Genomic DNA, 22,070 nt, shown 5'->3' with positions numbered 1-22,070 from the left:
AAGCCTCCTTGTTTCTCTCCATCCTTTTAATACCTTAGTGTGATAATATTACAGAAAAAAAAATGAGACAAAAGCCAAGAAATACGCATGTGTTAAGCGTGCGATAAGCTCTTAGAACTGAACGGCCTCTTCCAGGGATGGAGTTCCTCCTCTGCCTGGCACCAGGATTTAATTATTTTCTCCAGCATAAGATTCTGGAGGGTGGAGGAGGGGGGTGCATTAGTTCTTTGCAGTGCTTTATTTCAGTTGTCTGATAGCTGACTGGTAAAGTCACAGGTCTCTTTCTAGAATATCTTCTCTCTGAACTAGGGCTGTTATTACAATTTTGGCCTGAAATACAGAACTTCTGGAAGCCCTTAGAGAGACAGAGACAAGTGGATCTCTGTGAGTTCAAGACCAATCTGATCTACATAGTGAGTTCCAGGCCAGCCATGGCTAATTAGTGAGACTCTGCACCAATTATAACAATAGAAGGAGAAGAAGAAGAAGAAGAAGAAGAAGAAGAAGAAGAAGAAGAAGAAGAAGAAGAAGAAGAAGAAGAAGAGGAAATAAAACATCAAGCTTAATAGCAGCTTTGGGGAAGCAGAGACAGGCAGATCCTTGGGACTCACTGGCCTGGCAGCCTCACTTAGTGAGCTCCAGTGAGAGGTCCTGTCTCACAATACAAGGTAGACAGTTCCTGAGAGGTCAGAGCCAAGATTGACTGCTGGCTTCCATAGGCATGTACACCTGCACATACACACACACACATACACACACCTGCACATACATACATACACACACCTGCACATATGCACATAATACACACACACCTGCACATACATAAACACACACCTGCACATATGCACATACATACACACACACCTGCACATACATACACACACACCTGCACATATGCACATACATACACACCTGCACATACATACATACACACACCTGCACACACACACCTGCACATATGCATATACATACACACCTGCACATACATACACACACACCTGCGCATATGCACATACATACACACCTGCACATACATACATACATACATACACCTGCACATATGCACATACATACACACACATACACATATGCACACACACTTTTTCAATTTTAAAAACACAAATAAAGGAGTCATTGTCCTTTTTATAAACAAGAATCCTGAGCTCAAAGACTCGGTTACTCAGAATGGGCATCCAGGAAGTGGCAGGCACTGGGTCATGCTTTGTTGAAGAAAGTGGCCAGAGACTCTGGATAAATGGAGCTTGTAGACAAGATGGACCTCAACTAAAGAATCACACAACAGTACCAAGGGGCCTGAAGGAAAGATATAAAATGTACCTACCTGGCCAGGGGTCAAGGAGGGATTCCCCCATAGAAGCCACGCATCAAACTGAGATCTGAGAGATGACAAAGATTTAATCAACAAGGCATTAATTTGTTCATTAATAAATGAAAGCAGTGTGCATCTCCAAAAAAAAAAAAAAGAGAAAATATCCATTTAAAAAGGGACATGTTTTCCTTCTTCCTGTGACAGAGTCTGAGTCGAAATGGTAGTCTGCAGTGGCATAAAGTAGCCAGGGTCCCACCAGCAGCTGAGAGAGGTGGGTCTAGGGATTAGCAGAATTTTATCCTACCTAGTGATCAGTGTACAGAGGCACTCCCACCAGCAGAAGTGAGATATGTTTAAGCAGCAGCCAAGTTAAAAGTTGAAGCATAGAAGTTGGGGTGTTATCTCAGTGGCAGTGTATATGCCTACCCTGTGCAAGTCCTTGGATTTACACTGCAAAACAAAAGAATGTAGAAGGCAAGGGCTGATAGTGATGCTGAGAAGGAAGTCGGACATTTGAGACCCTCAGAGATTCAAGTTGATAAAGACAGGTAACAGCTTGGAAGGGAGTTGATCGTCCAGTTGTGGGAGGGATGCTAACCCAGGAGGCGTTAAGATGGAATGCTAACAGTATCCATATCAAACTGAGAAGTTGTAATAGCTCCAAGAGGAAACAGTGGCTAACTATATCTCTTTGGAGAAGAAATTCCCTAAGGGACAATTTCCGTCATGAAAAGCAGCACTTTGAAAAAACATGTTTGTTGAAGATTAAAATTATATCTCAATCAGCCAAAGCCAGAAACAGCCAGGTTTGGGGATTGATCGTCTCCATTATTAGTATATAATAAGACAAAGTGTCCACACTAAACCTTGGGACTCACCTCATTAGTAAATCAGGGTAGTAAGGCCACCTCACACCATTATGTACAGAAACCCCGAGACTTCTAGGAAAGCAACATGCTACCATGTCTGGCACATAGCAGTGGCAGTCATATTTCTTTATGAATCAGTGACAAAGGACTCACCAGAAATTATAACAGGGATTATAGAAAGGCACATCAAGCAGAAGAGCAAACCCTTGATAGACAGATATCACAGCACCAGAATGAATGATCTGCTAGGTTGCTTTGTAAGAGAAAACAGAGGAAAGCACCCTGGCCTGAAAACAAGCAGCGCTGAGCTTGGTCCCAGATCTAGCCTCCTGGGTCCCAGTGGCTCGTGGGAAAAAGGAGCACCCTATCTCCATCATGGTTTGAATATGCCTGGCCCAAGGAGTGGCACTATTTGGAACTGTGGCCTTGCTGAAATAGGTGTGTCACTGTGAGTGTGGGCTTAAGACCCTTACCCAGGCTGCCTGGAAGTCAGTAATTCTGCTAGCAGCCTTCAGATGAAGATGTAGAACTCTCAGCTCTGCCTGCACCATGCCTGCCTGGATGTTGCCAAACTCCTGCCTTGATGATGATAGACTGAACCTCTGAACCTGTAAGCCATCTCCAATTAAATGTTGTCCTTTATCCTTTATAAGACTTGCATTGATCATGGTGTCTGTTCATAGCATTAAAACCCTAAGACAGCTATATCATACTTAACAATGGAAACACACCATTGTAAGATATGTGGCATGTGACTCACTTATTTCATAATACTTGTTTTTTAACATGTAGTGTAGCAATTGGAGATTAACAGTGAAAATGCTTTCTGATTTTAATTTATATGTGTTTTAATGTGGAAGTTGAGTTATATAGACGAAGAGGAAATAACAATCCTATATCATGGTACTATTTTACCCAAATTTGAGCCAAATGAGGAGGAGGGAGAAAGCTACAGACCCTCTCCTGACTGAGTCTTGCAGTCTTAAAGATGAAGAAATGCAAGGAATGATCACAGTTTACATTTGCATTTGTCATGTGTATTTTTTCAGGAAAGCACAGTTGGTGACAGCAAGAGGCAGTAACAGGGTTAAAACTTGTTGAGTATATACTGTGTCCAAAATCTAGATAACCATTTTACACAGATCTCATTTATCCTACAAATTGCCATACCAAAAAAAAAAAAGCACCTTGCCAATATTATACAAAAGACTTGCAACTTGAAGCCAAGCCTGTAAGTATTTGATTTGCTTGTGAGGCGTATCAATGTTTGATAATAAGAAGTGTAAGGAAATTCGTGGCATGGTGGCATAGGACTGTACTGCCAGCACTTGGGAAGTAGAAGTAGGAAACTTGTGACTTCAAGGCCAGTCTCTGTATACACAGGGAGTCTGAGGATAAACTGGGTACAAGGAGACATTGTCTCAACATACCCAGAGTATACAGAAAGCAGTAGATGTGTGGCTAAGTGCTAGAGCACTTACAGAGTATGTTCTAGGCCCAGGGTCCCCTTTCTACTATGTATTAGAAATTATGTGAGGGTAAAAAGTGGCTGACATGATTGCCCTTTAGAATAATATTTACTAAGAGGGTGTGTTTCATGACCACGGGGGGCTAGCATGATTAGATCTTGAAGTGAGACAGCATTAGAAAAAACAACACCAGACCATAGGCAGTTCAATGGGGCCACAAAGGGAGAAGGAGCCTTCCCTTCAGATCCCAAAGAACAGCACCGTTAGGAAACAACGTTAGAAAGATCCTTCAAATCCCTGAGTGAAGGGAGTTTCTACTCTTAGAGGTTTCTGAGGTGGCAGACTCCATTGCAGTTTGTGCCAGGAGGCAGGCAGTAGGTAGAACTATAGTTCAAAGTTGCCTTGTTACCTGATCAGAAAATGGGGTTGGGGGGAAGACTGAGCTGCTTTTCCCACTGTCCGAGTCAGGCCACATCAGGCACCTGTCAGATCTTTGTCCTAAGGGACAGACTGCATGCAGGCTCAGATGACCTGATTTTTAGCAGGGGGTGTGTCTGTGATCTAACACTACCCAGAAAAGTAATAACTAAAGAACCTTTGACACATGAGTCACAAAGCTCCCCAGCTTGCAAACTGTACTGAGCCACTCTTGCCCCTCTCCTCCACCCCTCCTCCTTTCCATTTTCCTTTCTCCTTCCCTTTCTTTCTCCTTTCCTTTTCTTCTTCTTCTTTTCTATTTTCTCTTTGATCCTTGCTCTTCCCTTCCTTTCCTCTTCCCTTTTCCCTCTCTGGACTTTTCCTGTTAATGCTGGAGATCAAATTCTGAGACCCTTATGCTAAGATCTTGTCTTAGTTTCTTTCCTTGTTGCTGTAACAAAATACTCTGACAAAAGCTACTTCAGGAATGATTTATTTTGCTCACATTTTGGGCTATTGTCCATCACTGAGGGGAAGATAAGACAGTAGGAACTTGAAGTGGCAGTCACATTAATCACTCAGTCAGTAGAGAGCTATGAGTTCATGTATGCTAGTATTTAGCTTGTTTTCTCCACTCTTATGCAGTTCAGAATCCCCTACCTAGAGGATAGTGCCACCCACAGTGGATAGGTTCTTCTTAGCTCAATTATTGTATAAAAAATAATCCCTCACAGATGTATCCACAGGCCAATCTAATATAGACAACCCATCATTGAAACTGTCTTCTCCTGTAATTCTAGATTGTGTCAAGTTGACAATTAACATTGATCATCACAATCCCCCCATTAAGACATTATTGTTACATAATTACTGCAAATTTGACCTAAATTCACCTATATAGATATTTCTTATTGTGTTGCTGCATTTCTAAATTTTCTGATTATAAAAATGTATAATTTCATTCTTTCCTAAACATTAAAACAAGATGTCTTTACAGGGACCCTATGTTGGCCTCTACAGTTCTATCTGTTGAAGTGATTATGAGCTCTGAAGTAACTATTAAATTATCAAAGCAAGAGAATAAAAAGATTTCATTCCGGCTGGGCAGCAAAGCTTGAGTTGGTATTGATTCATTGATAACAGTGATTTCTTTAATAGAAATGATCCTGGAAGCTGATAGAGATCATCTTTAGTTCCCTACAATGAATTCAGTAGCTGTCATAATATTTTATGGGGCTTAATTTTTAACAACTCTATCAACCTGCTGTGCAGCATATACAAATCCATATCTAACTGATATTATCATCTTATCGCTAGTACTGTTATGTTGTTAGTTGGCTTTCATTTCTTGTCTTTGTTTTCTCGATCTTATTCAACCAAGCTAGAAAGCTGAGGTCAATCACGTTCACCACCACCCCTCAGTATGTGGTTCCCACACACTCCTCCCCTTCCTGTCACTCCACACTTGGATCAAGCACTTCCCTTTCCTGGGCCATATTGATTCAGGTCCTTGAGTACAATGGAGGTTTCCCTCTCAGCTCAGGTGAGCATAACTTGCGGTGCTGGGGTCCCAGACAACCACCAAAGCAGTTCTAGGCCAGTGGCTTCCGGGTCTCTTGCCGCATGAATTTTAAGAATAAATTTAATGAACAGGAAGAAAGAGCTTAGAAAGGAGTTTATAAGATTATAGGTGGGAGCCTAAACGAAAGAAGGCAGAGTTCCTGTATCGTGGGCCTCGGACCGGAAGTAGGGTGCCACTGAGGTGTTTATAGCCTTTACGACAGAAACTGAGGTGCAGCATGGGGTGAGGAAATGCACTGGTTTGTCCAGGTGCCTCTCTGTTTTGATCACTTCCTCACATACAGTTTCCAGGCAGGGATGATCATTTAAGGGAAGAGAGATAATAAACCAGTGAGCTTTAGAGAAAACGAGGTAATAAACACCCTGCAGGTATTCCTAGCTTCTGCTAAGAACAGACCTGTGGACAGGACTAAACATTTCCAGCTTCTATCCAAGGATGAATCAAAACTGTTTGAGTTCGGGGGCTCTGCCTGGACCTTTCTATCGCCTGTGCTCATCAATGTCAACAGCTGCCTGTGGGTGCTGGGACGACAGGCCTTTTTCATCAAGCCGATTCTCCAGTCAAGTGATTCTAATTTCAACCCAAGACAGACCTGGTCCCTGATCTTATGCAGGTGCCTTCCACAGGTGATCCTCACTGCTGCTTGTGGGATTTACGGAGTCTCTCCTGCCTCACACTACCCAGCTCACTCTCTGCTATCGTCCAGACGTTTTCCTATGGGCTGAAGTCTTGGTTGACAGGACTGTGAGCTTAAGTCCTGGAATCTTAAGTAAGTGGAGCCTATTGTGAGAGAGGTCATCGTGGCCACACCCTTGGAAAGAACACTGGGCCCCAGCCCCTTCTCTTGATTTGCTTCCTGGCTGCCATGAGATAAGCAGCTTTGTGCATCCTATACATGCTCCCTGTGATGATGAGCTGCTGCCTCCCCACAAGCCCCAAAGCCACAGAACTAACAGACAGTGGACCAAGCTTCTGAAACACACATTCCTTATAAGTTAATCCCTTAGGATTTAAACAGAAAGAGGACTAACAGGAACTTGAATTTTGGCTGTGCACTGTACTGTTGACCATTTCTCTTCTCTAGCCTTTGGTTCTCATTGTCCCTAAATGATCTCCCAGCCACACCCTGGTTTTTGGTCATCCTTCAAAGCAGTTCAGATATTACCTCTTCAAAGAAAACCCGTTTCTCTACATGTAATCCTTATGCACTATCCTACCCTGGGCAAGGGCTATACCCATGTTCCCATGACTCAAGGAGCAAAATTAGGTCTTTACTATGTGTATTAATGTAACCATCATTGCCCTCATTACATTTTGGAGTCATCCTTGCATGAACATCTCATTATTAATATCTTATTATTAATGTTTTGTAAGTGATTTAGTCTTAATTAAAATTTAAGGTTATCTTTCAAGGCACCGGGTTTTGTCATGCCATGTATCCTTTTATTTTGCTCTTGTTTCCCTTCCCACAGTCCCTCCAAATTTGAATGTCTCTTCAGAACATTAGCTCATTATTTTTAAATGTAGGATCTAAAAAAAGATGACTTGGATGAAGAAAACACAATAGATCAAGAGGTTTGACGATAACAGGGTGGAAGTGTATGTCAATAGGAGAGCTCCTAACTACCCTGTACTAGTCCCTTATTCAACTTCCAGCCTGCATTTGAAAGGATGTCCAATCACGCCAACAACAAGAGAAACACAAATTACTGTCACTATGTCTCATCTGTCATCTGGGGAAAAGCCAAAGCTGAGCAGGTGATATGAACAGCCAAACAGGCCTTCTCAGAAGCTGTGAGTAGGAATTCAAAATGACACAACCGTTATGGGGTGGGAGAATAAAGGTCTACATGTCTTTCTCCTTAAACCAACAATATCGCTTCCAGAAGTCTAGTACAAAGATGTTAGCAAAGAGCTGCAGATGTATGCAGAAATTTTACTTTATAGCACTATGTGTGTAGAAAATATAATCCAATATATATACTCCAAAATTATAACCAGACAATGGTTCTTTTGACGACAGAGTATTTTCACCGAGAGATGCTTTGTAATGATCCAACACCTTTAAATATGGTAATCAGGATTGAGTAGCCTCTAAGAGAAGGAAAGATTCTGCAACAGAAGAATATGATACAGGCCTGAGTCAAAGGAAACAACAAAGAAAGCCAGGAATACAAAAAAGATTTGATTGCAGTTGTCTACACTGGGAAACAGTCAGTTCTGTTTGGAAGCATGGAGTGGTAAAAAATGGGAAGGAACCCTGTGTGAGTATCCTGATACATGGATGTCTGTGTAGTCTAGTTGTCTCAGGGCAAGCACACTTGTATCTTAGGGGTAACTATGCTTTGTAGTTTTCTTTCTTTTTTCTTTCCTTTCTCTTTCTTTTTTTTTTTTTCACCCTGCAACTTGTCCCTGTAGGACATTCTTTACAAATGCTGAAAGACTCCGGTGATAGAGCCTGTTAGGCTGCTGTAGGACTTTGTGAACAAGATTCTTCTGCTTGGTTGTGGGCAGACAAGGGACAGTGGTGGTGGGATGCAGCTCTTGAGCATACTCCAGTTCTGTCTGCTCTTGGAAACTGGAATTTAGAGCTCTGGCTCTGGAACATCTGCTCCCTGTGTCATAAAGCATCCTTGGCAACCACACAGCCCAGTTCACAGACAGGGAGAGCAGAGACACAGTCCTTGCCATTTACTGGTGCACTCACTGTTCTGAAGACGTTCAGGCAGTAACTGCAGCAAAAAAATTTAAACTTCAGCCATGGCTTTGTCACACCGGGAGCCACTCTCTGAGACGGTGGGAAAGCGCATGGTCGTTACAGGTGAGCAGAGCATGTCTTCATTTTCTCAGAGATCTAAGTGGTCACCTTCACATAAAGGGTGGGACAGTGAAATAATCACAGGACGGTGCCTATCATGGATACATTGTAGCTATGAACAGGTCATTATAGCCACTGTCAGTCTACCAAAGCTAACTTGGCTAAATGAAGTTTTTCTATAGCATAATCATGATTAGTGCAAATGACACTGCTTGATGTTAATAAAAAGTATGTTGGTCACACTTTTCACTATTAGTAATTTAGATTTCTTGCATCTTTTACAACTAGACCTATTTTATGGATAAGAATTTGAGCAAAATTAGATTACTTCTAAGATGAATGTAAAATCCTAAACATTATTCTATGTTTTTGTTGTTTTGTTTTTTGGCTGGCCTGGAGCTCTTTATACAGGCCAGGTTGACCTTAAATTCATAGAGCTCCACCTGAGTCTGCCTCTTGAGTGCTAGGATTAAAAGCATGCCTACTACACTAAGCAAAACCAGGTTGTTTTTATTATATTTTATTGTTTTAGAAGCTGTGCTTTAACCCTCATAAAATTGTTGATTATATTTTATTCTTTTAACTTATACTTTCAATGATTTGGGTTGTGTGTGTAGATTTATTATCAAATCTAAAAAAACCATAAAACATGACGAATTATGTAAAAGTCCTGCGGACATGATGCAAATTTCCATTGTATCTCCTTTATCTTTTTTTCAAATTATGAGCATGTCTGACGACCTTGCAGAAAACAACTCACTTCTCTTTTACTGTGGGCATTTGTGAGTCTTCTATGATTGGTCTCACCCACTTCTGTCTTGTAAATCTTTTGGAGCTGATGAACCAACTTTTCCAGTCTTAGAGCTTGTGTAAAAGAAGGTCTCCTTCGCTCCTGGCTTGATTCACAACAGGTTGAGCATAGCAGCCATATGAAAGCCAGTAGCCCTTCACCTCCCTCCACAGAATAGCTGGCTCAGGATGGGCGCAGACCCACATATTGTCCAGGTAATTTCAGAAGTGACAAACCAAAATGAAAGCTAAGCCCTGTATAAACAGACTGGCTTGGGTGGGTGTGAGTCTGCAGTAGGTCAGGCAGAACCCATGGAGGCCTGAGGAGTGGTTCTGGATGCTCTCTCCTGCATCTGAAATCTTTCCTACTGTGGAGTCTTTTAAAGGGAGGATGGGTAATGGTTCTCTGTGTTTTACAGGAAATTTATGAAGAACAGAACATTTTCATACCCCACCACAGCTTCCTCAATTATTTTATCTGGTATTGAGGGTTGAATCCAGGGCTTTGTGAACACTAATCATATGATTTAACCCCAGCTTTCTTCAGTTGAGAACTTTTTGTTAGCAGGGTAACTGCTAACAAATGAGTCAATGCATCATTTAACTAAAAATGTTAGTTAAAATGCACACTTTATTCAGATGTCCTTAGTATTACCTAATGTTTTTGAAAAAAAAAAAGATTTATTTTATGTATATGAGTACACTGTAGCTGTCTTCAGACACACCAGAAGAGGGCATCAGATCCCATTACAGATGGTTGTGAGCCACCATGTGGTTGCTGGAAATTGAACTCAGAGCCTCTAGAAGAGCACTCAGTGTTCTTATCCTCTGAGCCATCTCTCCAGCCCCTAATGTCCTTTTCTATTCCACAAATCGACCGAATGGCATTTCGCTGCCACACCTCCCAGGAGTCAATGGGCTGTGACAATTTATGAGTATCTTTCTTCCTTAGACTTTGTCAGTTTTAGAGTCCATACAGTCAGTGTGTGTGTGTGTGCGTGTGTTTAGGAGAGATAGCACAAAGGAAAAGTAACATTTGCATCATGTTGTACAAATATGGAAACCTGACTTATACTGTGGATCCTGACCATAGGTACCCAGCTGAAGTGGAAATTGGTAGGTGATGATGTCATTTTCCTCTCCTTTCCCACTGCTGTGTAACCTCTACTTTTCCTTGAGGCTGAAGCATCTGCATTCATTATCTAAACACCTCTGCACCAGGGCGTTATCTCCTCACCATCTTTTCATTGATTCACTCATTTATATTCATATGAACTCATGAATACTTTGGGCTAGGTTCGGATGCTAATCAATTGGTGTTGCAAAGTCCATCCAGTTTTGGCCACTGTGTTCTTCCTGGTGTCTGCTGTGCCCACCTTGGCATGCTATGATAAGAAATGGGGTTTGTTGACTTGTATTCTGTCTTCTTTCCCTCTGGCTCTAGTCCTAGAACCGGCTGTTCTCTTGGTTTCTTTTATCAGGTGCCAGGAGTGATCATTGCTGCTGGAAGGTCGTTTCTTTCAGACGATTTAGACTGACAGAACAAGGAAATATGTCTGTATATGCTCACTTGCATAAGCATCTATCTATAGATAATGGTGTGTGCATACCAACCATCTGTGTCTATATTAAGCTCAGGATGAGTAAATAGACTGTGTGGGGACAGGCTCTCACTAGGTAGTCTAGGCTGGCCTTGAACTCACAATCCTGACTCATTTAACCTTCTTGTAGTCTATAACTGTTTCTGGGGCTGTCTCTTTCCCTGGGTTCATGGCTCGCTAAACTCAGGCTCTTGTGGCTGTTCTTTGTTCTCAGGTCCCCGTATCAGCTCAGTTTTAAACACTGTTCCTTTCTAACATCCAATGCCCTCTGATTTCTTTCTTTCTTTTTTTTTTTTGTTTTTTGGTTTTTTTTTTGTTTGTTTGTTTTTTGTTTTTGTTTTTGTTTTTGTTTTTGTTTTTGTTTTTCGAGACAGGGTTTCTCTGAGTAGCCCTGGCTGTCCTGGAACTCACTCTGTAGACCAGGCTAGCCTTGAACTCTCAAACTCAGAAATCTGTCTGCCTCTGCCTCCCAAGTGCTGGGATTAAAGGCGTGCGCCACCACCACCCGGCCAATTTCTTTCTTTTTATTCAATAATTTATTTATGTTTATTTACTTCACATCCTGATTGAAGACACCTCCCTCCTTTACTCTCAGTACCACTTTATACCCCATTACTGCCTCCTCTTCTCCTCAGGGGAAGGGGAGGCCCCCACCTTGGGTACCACTCCACCCTGGGACATCTAGTTCCAGCAGGACTAAGCACAGCCTCTCCAACTAAGGCCCAACCAGGGAGTCCAGACAGGAGAAGGAGATCCAATGGCAGGCAAGGGAGTCAGATACAACCCCTGCTCCAATTGTTAGGGGACTCAGATGAAGACCAAGTTGCACATCTGTTATATGTGTGTGGTGGGCCTAGGGTCAGCCCCTGAATACTCTTTGGTTGGTGGTTCAGTCTTTGTGATCCGAGGTCAGTTGTCTCTAGGTCTTGTGGTGTCCTTGTCTCCTCCTGCTTGCTCAATCCTATCCCCGACTCTTCCACAAGACTCCCCGAGCGCCATCTGATGTTTGGGTTGTAGGTCTCTGCATCTGATCCATCTGCTGCTGGATGAAGCCTCTCAGGAGACAGTTATGCTAGGCTCCTGTCTACAAGTATAGCAGAGCATTATTAATAGTGTCAGGGGTTAGCTCTCTTGCAGAAGATGGGTCTCAAGTTGGGAGCCCTCTGTTTTTTCTATAAAGGGACAAAATGGAACTCTTCCCAACTGATGACCCAGCCCAGAGGCGTCACTGTCTTAGCAAAACCTGCAGTTGGATTTGAGGCCTGAGAGGGCTTGTGGGAAGAACAGCCAGTCTCTTCCTACCAGGGCCACCAGGCTTACCTTTTTCGTAAGGCTTCTGCCTACCTCCTTTGCAGGCACTGAAGTTACTTCTGGTGCACCTCCCTTCTTTCCTGGCCCTTCCTGTCCTGTGACCCTGTGAATTTTCGAAGCTCTTCCTTTCTTTCTCTCTTTGTAGTAGAGCCTATATTTCCTTTTGTTAACACTATTTTTATTCTTTGAGAATTTCATACAATGCCTTTTGAACATATTCACTGCCCCCCCCCAATTCCTTTCTCCACCCAACTTTTCCTTTGTGCTTCCTTTCCTCCAACATGTCTAGTTTGTGTTACCCAGCTAGTTTTGGAAGTAGTTTCTATCCTGGCATGTGGTTGACCTACCAGGGGTCACATCATCTTTAAAAAAAAAAAGGTGACTTTCCTCTCCCAGCAGCTGTTAAATGTCAATAGCTCCTCAGCTATCGGAGGAGTTTCTTTTCATATATGCCTGCCTGCCTTCCTCTCTGCTGGGTGATTAACACAGAGACCCTTACCTGGTCAATGTGAAGATAAGAGACTGTGCAGAGCTCAGCCCTGAAGTAAGTCTATTTTCTTCTCCTGACTCTCCTTTACGGAGTCACGCAGGGGCTGTTTCTAACCCTCAAGATGAGTTTTAATCTTGTGTCTAACAGTAATTCTTTCCCTTGGGTTCATTCTGGCCACTTCCTTTGGCTTATCTCTGAGTCTCAACTGCAGTATGAGAAATGTGTTTCCCTTCCCACTGCCATTTGACTCAAGCCCAGGCTCCAGATCTGTTATTAACTGGTCCTGTGGGCAAAACTTCACCAACCAAGGATAGCTTGTCCTTACAGCTCCTTTGCCTCTGTTCTCACAAACTCTCCTCATTCCTGTTACTAAGGTCAGCAGCTCTTCTTCTCCAGCCCCTTTGCTGAACTGTTTCCTGTATTTGTAGTATAGAGTTTTTGTTTTACAGTCTGAATACTACCTAGGATCTTCCTTCTTACACTTCTCAAGTTATTTTTTTATTATCACATATTAAATTGTCCCTTTATAAATGTTAGGGTTTTTTTGACAAATTTTTAAGGATACCGGTATATCAGTATGCATAGAAGCATACTGAACAGTTTTAACTAAGAATTCCCCCTGCCCCATTCATTTTTTTCTCCTTTCTCTTCTTACATTCCTGGCAACCACTGATAGATAGCTTTAGTCTTATCATCAAGCCAGCGTTAGGTAGGAAGATCCCCTATCCTGTGGGTTTGGGACCACCCTATCTATTTATATTGTTAATGGACAAAATAGGAGACCTTGCCTGAAAACTAAACAAAATGTAAAATAAGCAAGCAAGCAAACAAACAAACCACCACACCCAGGAGCCTGTATTATAAACTTTCCCATTCTATAACGTCCCAGAGCTGGAATCACACCCAATGTGTGCTTGTTAGACTGCTGCCTTTCTTTCATTACACAACTAAAAGGGCTTTCATGGCTTAGTGGCTGATTGTTTTTTTTCAAATTGCTGAATAGTATTACTCCATGTGGCAACTCTTCCCTCTGCCTACCCATTCACCTTTTCAAGGCCCTCATCCAGACTGGGGTACTTGTGAATGGAACCTCTATAAACATTTGTGTTCATGCTTTTGGCTAGAGATATTTTCAAGTCAATTTCAAAAATCTCTAGCTGTGTGGTTTGTGTATCAAATACTTAGCTTCTATTCTAATTAGCTTTGTATTGCTGTGATAAACACTAGGACCAAAAGTGCCTTGAGGAAGGGAAATAGTTTATTTGGATTACATATCCAAGGTCATAGTCCATCACTGAGGGAAGACAGGTACATAGGAACCATAAGAAAGGAAGGCTGATGAAGCAAGAGAAGGCTCTTAGGAGCAGAGGCACCAAGTACACAGAGGATAAAATGGGCTCAGGTAATTACAAGTACATATACCCCATTCTCTTGAGTTGAGAGACTTCTAGTCAGTAGCATATATTGAGGGTCAACACAGGTAGTCCAAACATAATCATCTTCTCCAAAAGTCCCATAGATGACCAAATTGCCGAGGGCTGTGGATGACAGCCAGAGGTCTGACTGAACCTTTCATCTTGTAGACAGACTCACAGGATGTAGCTAATGAGAGGGTCCTTGTAAGTTATCTTCCTTCAAACCAGATGTATGCCTCCAGGGCAAGTAGACCGGCACCTCATGTCACCCCTTCAGAAGCGCAGAATTCTTGAGAATAGTCGAGTTCACCAATCAATGGGGAGTTTCATCCTGAAACCAGGGAGGTGGAGTTTTACTACATACTGAGAAATGTACATCCAACGGGGTAATCTGTGGGTAATTAGAGACTTGAAAACTCAAGTAATGATGAATTGTTCATGTCCAGAAAACTGTATACCATACCACTCTCAGACCCCAAAGTTGTAGGTCTTATGGGTCATTCAGATAACAGGGACACATCTGTTTTGACCCTGCTATGGCAACAAAGAGGAATGGCAGATGATGTCCCAGCTGGAGAGAGAGGATAGATAGGATATCTAAAAGACCAGTTTCACTAGACTGATACTTTAAACTTATGTAATACATTTAATAACCAGATAGTTTAAAATGAACTTTGACATACATTAGCCAGGTTTTTTTTTGTAATTGCTAATCCTGGACCTTAGAAACTTTAATATCATGTATGATACATTTAAGTCTCATCCTCTATACACCTTAAATAACTGACTCAGACCTTTATAACTTGTAAACACTTTCTAGTTTATTTTGTAAACATATATCATGTTAGTATATATATTATTTTTATTTATATTATATATATAAATTATTTTTATCTTTTATCCTTGATACTTTAAAAAAATACTGTGAGATTTTATAGTCATACAGAAAGATCTCCTTTTTTTATATGTATATATAACATTGACTGGGATGGCCTGTTCATCTCTTCTTTTGTGAGAGAGTATTAATCTACTTGTGATTGTTTAGGCCAGCATAGTAGACAGTACGAAGGTCACTGTGTTTTAACATAGAGGATATATAATATTTAAAGGCTCGAACATGAGTTATTCTTATCTAAAGGGAGGGCAACTGTCTAAGAGGAAATACATATTCTCGAGTAGAAGCAATCAACTCATTAAGGCCTAGCAGTGCTGATCCAGGAGTTCTTCCATGGTAGCAGCTATAATTATCCTTTGATTTTCTGTTGAAATCTCTCAATCTCAAAATGTTAGCTCTCTTTGTTAGTGTGTTAGTGCAATGTATAGTGTAAAAAGCTGTATCATAATCAAAAAACATTAAAATCGTAAAATAAACATTTTTAGGTTAAAGAAACTAAGCTCGTAAGTAAACAAACAAAAGACAATCAATCAAAAAATAGTTGCTGTTCTTAGAAGTATACCTGGGTTCATTTCCCAGTGTCCGCATGGCAGACCACAGGCTTCTATAGCTCCAGCTGTGACATCCTCCTCTACTACTGCAGACACTGCACACACTTGGTGAACATGCATATATGCAAACAAACATGTGTAAAGTATAATTAAGTAATCATTGGGGCTAGAGAGATGGCTCTGTGATTAGGAACACTGGCTGCTCTTCTAGAAGACCCAAGTTCAATTCTCAGAACCCACATGGAGGCTTGCAGGTATCTGTAACTCCAATTCCAGGGGATTTGATATCCTCTTCTAGTCTCTGGGGACACCAGACATATGCACAGTACACAGACAAACATGCTGCTAAAATGTACATAAGCATACAATTACAAATAGACATTTTTTAGAAAGATCATTGTGTTTCCTAGGAGATTTACAATTTGTGTTTTCATTTAGGTCTGTGGCTGATTTTGTAGCCATTTTTGTACTCATTACACTTTGTATTTCCTGCAGCCAATCCAGTCCTTCCTTAAGTCAATGTTAGCAGCTGTCACTGACAGCCATGTGAGACTCTTCTTGGACACTTAAGATCTCTTCAGATTTGTCAGCCATACTTAGTTTCATGTATATTTACGTATTTCACATTTTCATCACCCTTGATAAGCTTCATGTTTTCACATAATGTTGAAACATTATCATCTTCATTTTTGCCTATATTTAATTTAGGATTGTTTACTTTTTTTTTAAATGCATGAACTTTTCTGTTTCCAAGTTTGGTGGTTTTGGGGACTGAAGCCAGGGTTTCCTACAGACTAGGCAAGCGCTCTAACACCATTGTACAGTCCCAGCCTTGTGAATACTTTACTTCATTATTTTCCCTCTGTCTGTTTTCTTTCATGTATGTAAATGGTTGTGTGTTTATGTACATATACAAGTGTGTACATATGAAATATATAGGTACATATACACATGCATGCGCATGTATGTGTCTGGAGGCCAGAAGTTGGCATACAGTGTCTTCCTCCCATTTTCCCTACACTACTTTTGAAGACAGGGTTTCTCACTGACCTGAGGCTTGTTGGTTCAGCTAGACAGCCTGGCCAGTGAGCTCCACGGGTCCTTTAATCTCTTCCTTCTCTCCTCAGCCCTAGGATCACAGGCTTGTTTCACTTGAGCTCTGGGGGATCAAACCTGGGTCCTCACTTTAAGCTGATTTTAGTGACTTTCACTGCCAACCATGTAAGAATCTTCTTGGACACTTAAGATCTCTTCGAATTTATCAGTTCATACTTAGTGTTATATACACTCACCTATTTTCACACACTTGAATGCACCTGGCAAACACATAGTAAAGCAATCACTTTACTGACAGAGCCAGCTCCTAATATTTTCTTTTATTTATGAAGAGCAGAGTTAGCAGCTGAGATGCAAAAAGACATATGATTCTTATTAATGACATTTGCCTTAAGGACTTATATCTAGCATAATGAATACTGTAATTAAGCTCACTAATACCAAAAATCAATTTTAGTTATTTTGAAAAGGTGCATAAATCTTTTTACATTAGCTTTTGAAATTTTTATTATGAATAAAACATATGCTAATGATCTCTTACTTATCACCCATATTCAATGGCTACCAAAATTTTGTCACATTTAACCAATGCATTGGTTTCTTTTACCAAAATATTTTAGAGCAAAATACATATATATCATTTTTGCCTCTCTAAAAATTATCAAACTATTCTTATATAACCACAAGCCTACTAGAGAAAGGTATCCAGCATGGATCTCTGAACTCCACTTGCCTGCTACGCACTTGTTCACATACACAAACACAAATACATGACACACATATATTTTCTCAATTGACTGTGAGAATGAGGATCTAAAGAAAGCCTGCGCGGGGTGCACAGCTCATTGTCAATTCTTCTACGTCCTTTCAAGGCCTGCAGTCGTCTGTCCTTCCCCCTGCTACTTAACTGCTACAGAAGCTGGCTTGAGTGTCCATGACAACCATCTCACATCCTAGGCTTGTCACTTACTTCCTTGATATGTCATTTAACTTGGCACTTTATCCTATGTAAACCGAGTTTGCCTCTAGAGCTCCAATTACACCCAGTTTCAGCTCTTGAAGAATATTAATGTTATGCTGTCATCTAATAAAGGTCCTCCAAATGTCCAGGTGAAAGACCCAGTCTATAGGATGGTACCATTAGGAGGCAGTGGAACTTTTATTTCAAATATCAAATCAATGGAACAGAATAAAAAAACTTAGAGGTAAGCTCACATAGCTTCAGCCGTGCAACTTTTGGCAAAGACTGGTTAAAAAACGTTGGAGAAGAGATGGCTTTTTCAACAGTGATGCTGGGGGAAACTGGATATTTACAGATGGAAGAATAAAATCAGATTCATAACACGTAAAGTCAATCAAAAAGAGATCAAAGGCTTCAACTAAATTTTGAAAGTTCTAGAATATATGTTAAATACTTGAAGATATAGGTAAGATGTCTCTGGAAAGAACTCTAATAGCACAGGGAAGTAATCTTATAAATTCACAAATAGGAATCACATGAAATTGAAAGGCTTCTTCTGCACAGTAAAAGAAATAACCACCAGAGAGAGAGATAGCCTATAGAATGGAGTGGGGAGACATCTCTCAACCATTCATCAGAGGGAGGGATATGTGTGTGTGTGTGTGTGTGTGTGTGTGTATACATATATATGTATATATATAACCCAAATAACTTTAATCAATAAATAGCCTAAAGAACCTGAATAGATAGTTCTTAGAAGAACTACAAATGTCTAATAATTACTTGAGAAGTATTCAACGTCCTTAGTCATCAGGAATATGCAAAATATCATATTCTTTGTCGGGGTGGGGGAATATACATCGACATAAATGCATAAATATGGAGCTCAGAGGAAAACTTGCAAAAACTGGTTTTCTACTTCTACCATGTGTGTCCCAGGGATTGAACCCAGGTCTTTAAGCTTGGTGGCAAGTGTCTTTGCCCACTGAGCCATCTTGCTTACCAAGTTTTTGGTTATTGACACAGGATCTCCTTGGGTTGCCTAGGGGCTGGCCTGACTTTACAAACTTTCTGTGCTCCATCATGGACTGACACTTTCTGCCTCAGCCTACCATGCTAGGATCAAAAACATGTCCCATCATGCCTAGCTTACAAACACATTCTTTACAAGATTTTTTTTCTCATGAATTTCCACTTGATCCAAAATAAAGCTAGGTGTTAAACAGTGAATATGAGAGACTAAAAAAGCCCATAAGTGTATGCTGTGGTTGTGTACCATAGTCTCAATCACACCAGAGACTGCACAAATGGAGATAGGAAGATTGCTTTAGCCCAGGGTTTAAAAAAACAGCCTAAGCAACACAGAAAGGCCTGTTCAGGACAAATTTAAAAATAATTAATTAAATACAGAAGCACAAGAACAGACATCTAGCTTAACCTGACATTTTTCATGAAGTCACCAGTATTCAGAGTTCAGAACTGCTGAATCGTTTACCCAGCCTAGTTCAGAGAGAATGGAAGCCTCTGCCTAGCCTCTGTGTGTCTGGGCTGTTTGTGTCCATTGTACTCATATTGCAGGCTTAGTAAAAAAGCTAACACATTTAGTCAGCCATAGTCTGTGTAGGAGAAAACCAGTGCATGGAATCCAGGACTACTGCAGCACTCCCCCTTTCTGAAGGGGTAGCCATTACATATGACTTTTGTTAGAAGCAAATAAGCACAGGAAGCCTCTAGGAAAAGGGCAGGAGCCAGTGTGATGGGTGAAAGCAGAGTGGGTAGAAAGAAACCCCAAGTGTATGTGTAATTTTCAAGAGTATTGCTCCATTAGCCTGAGTTTCAGTCCTATTTATTCATCTCTTTTGCCCTGTGAAACTGTCACACTAATAGTTATGTCTCAAATCCAATTATTTTAAAAATAGAACATGACTTCACACAGAATTGCCGGTGGTTTCCTGTTTGAGGAAGGAACGAGACAGCTCTCCTGCTACACACACATTTGGCTTAAGTCTCACGACTTCAGTCCATGAAAGAAAGAGCTCAGATTTCCAAAACGGGATTCATAGCGAAAGCTCATACACAATAATGAGCTGAGACGCCAGATTGGTGAAGCTGCATTCTATTTGTTGATATTTAATTTATTTTATACTGTACTCATCCTGTTGGCATAGTGTGTAATTTGCCTTGAGTCATTTGTGCTGTCACCGGAATCTGCGCACAGTGTTCAACTTCTTACCACAAATCTTTGACCAGGGACAACTAAATAAAATAAAAATAGACACTTACAAGGCGGGGGCTGTAGCTCAATGGTAGGACACTTGCCTAACATGATCGATAATCTGAGATCCATCTCAGAAATGGAAGGAGGAGGAAGAGAAGGAGGCTGAGGAAAAATAAAATAAAAAAATCAACAACTTAGTTGGAAATTACTTTCTGAGAGGATATGAGAAGCCATTTGTTTGAAGAAAGCTTCTGGCTTTTCTAACGATACCTGCTGAGTTTTTTTGCTCTCGAGTACACGGTGCTGTAAGACCAGGAGCGGTGAACTTGTATATTTAATATTTTTCTCCAAATATTTTTCTTTTTATAAGACACATTATTAGTTTTACGAAAACCTAAGTACCACACTGAAAGACCTTACCTGGGGGTGCCTGCAATTCTAAATCAATCACTACCCCTTAAATTGTTGACCTAACCATCACTGATGTGATTTGTTGCCATGGAGCTGAGAAGCATTGACCCAACCCTTGGGAGAGGAAGTCTATGGACAAGCTTGTTTGCTTTTGTTTTGTAAGAACAAATAAACTCCTTTATTATACAAGTTAAAGGAAGGGAGGAGAATTCTTCTGCCTTTTTGAGCCCTTATCTTAATTTTCCCAAGTGGATACCTTGTAGGTGTTTTGTTTGTTGTTTTTAAGATGTATTTATTTCATGGGTGTGAGTGTTTTGCTTGCACGTATAGCTGTGTACTGTGTGCATGCTTGGTACTCATGGAGGCTAGAGGGGCCCTTTTGAGTCCCTGGAACCAGAGTTACAGATGTTGTTCCATATGTCATGTGGGTCCTGGTGTCAAACTTAGATCTTCTGTAAGGACAGCACATCCCGTAACCACTGAACCTTCTCATTGTTCCTCCTTGCCTTGTAGGCTTTATAAGAACACTGTCCAATCATGGAGAAACACACTAGTCGTGTGATTAGTTCAAATGAATTAAGCATTTCCTGGTTGACATTATGTGCTGGAAAGTGTGTTAGTAAATATGAAGAAGCATGGCATTTCTACTGAAGAAGTGGCAACTAAAAATCAGATATTGATTTGAGCCTTTACTCCTAACCATCCTGAACACAATGTTCTTATCAATGTACAGTTTTGAAATAGTAATACTTTTTTTAAAAAAGATTTTAAAATTTATTTTATGTATATGAGTTCACTGTAGCTGTCTTCAGACACACCAGAAGAGGGCATCAGATACCATTACAGATGGTTGTGAGCCACCATGTGGTTGCTGGGAATTGAACTTAGGACCTTTAGAAGGGCAGGCAGTGCTCTTAACTGCTGAGCCATCTCTCTATTCCCAGTAATACTTATTTAATATGAACTCAGTCAGTAAATAATTGTCTGGAAGAGGACGATGCTAAGGTAAAGATATGGAAAAAACAAAAAACAAAAACAAACAAGCAAAAAACTAGTCAGTTTTTTTTTTCTCTCTTTCTTTTATTTTTTTGAGACAAGGTCTTGTGTATAGCTTTGAACTCACTATGTAGCTGAGAGTTCCCTTGAACTTCTGGTCCTCCTGGTTGGGCCTTCTGAGTGGTTGTGGTACAGGCACGCTCTACCATGCCTTAACTGTATGTGGAGTTGTGCACTCTGGGCAGGCACTCTGTCAACACAGCCGATATTCCAGCCCCTCCTTTTCTCTTAAGAGCTAACCAAGTACACTTTCTCTTTAAAATCTGTGGTCCCAAGCATTTTTTTGTTTGTTTTGAGACAATTGGCTATGTCATCTGGCTGTCCTGGAACTTGTAGAGATCCTATCAAGTGCTGGGATTAAAGCTATACACCTCCATGCACGGCCTTCCTAAGTATTTTTTTTCTTCCTAAGTATTTTTAAAGGGCAAAGGAAAGTGGGGGGGGAACCCTAAGATCATCTAAGCAACTGATTTGGCATCCTCCGTGTGACTTCCTGTGGGTCTACAAGCCCAGCTGTTGTCAGACTTCCAGTGGTGTCTCTGTTCTCCTCTCAGGGTCCACAGAGAATTTGAGCACTGGGGACTCAGACAATCCCAGCTCACTGTATGGCTGTGGACAGGATGTCATGCCTCGAATCACCCATTATTATCTGCAATAAGAGTATGAGCTAAGCACACTAACACCTGCTGAGCTCTGTATACATGCTGGCTTGTCTGCCATCTGACACCTATCACTAGTGACTCAAGTAAGCACCTGATAATCAGGCCTGAGGATAAGTGATTTGTGGTGCTGTTAGGGACTCCACAAACCCATTCCTTACCATATGATTGC

The 22,070-nt window shown here is 41.0% G+C and overlaps 1 protein-coding gene across 1 annotated transcript in view; it reads left to right on the top strand.

Annotated features, from left to right (window-relative positions):
* Positions 1-8,323: 8,323 nt before the first annotated feature.
* The window catches only part of CUNH4orf45 (chromosome unknown C4orf45 homolog), a 109,207-nt gene continuing 95,460 nt past the window's right edge, over positions 8,324-22,070 (top strand). Inside the window, exon 1 of the mRNA XM_028754918.1 lies at positions 8,324-8,488. Within this exon, the coding sequence (XP_028610751.1) occupies positions 8,428-8,488 (61 nt within the window). The 5' untranslated portion in view covers positions 8,324-8,427. The remainder of the gene's footprint in view (positions 8,489-22,070) is intronic.

The sequence above is a fragment of the Grammomys surdaster genome, unplaced genomic scaffold (assembly GCF_004785775.1).
Source record: "Grammomys surdaster isolate TR1022 unplaced genomic scaffold, NIH_TR_1.0 126039, whole genome shotgun sequence".
Classification (NCBI taxonomy): domain Eukaryota; kingdom Metazoa; phylum Chordata; class Mammalia; order Rodentia; family Muridae; genus Grammomys; species Grammomys surdaster.
This window is presented reverse-complemented; position numbering and strand designations above follow the sequence as displayed.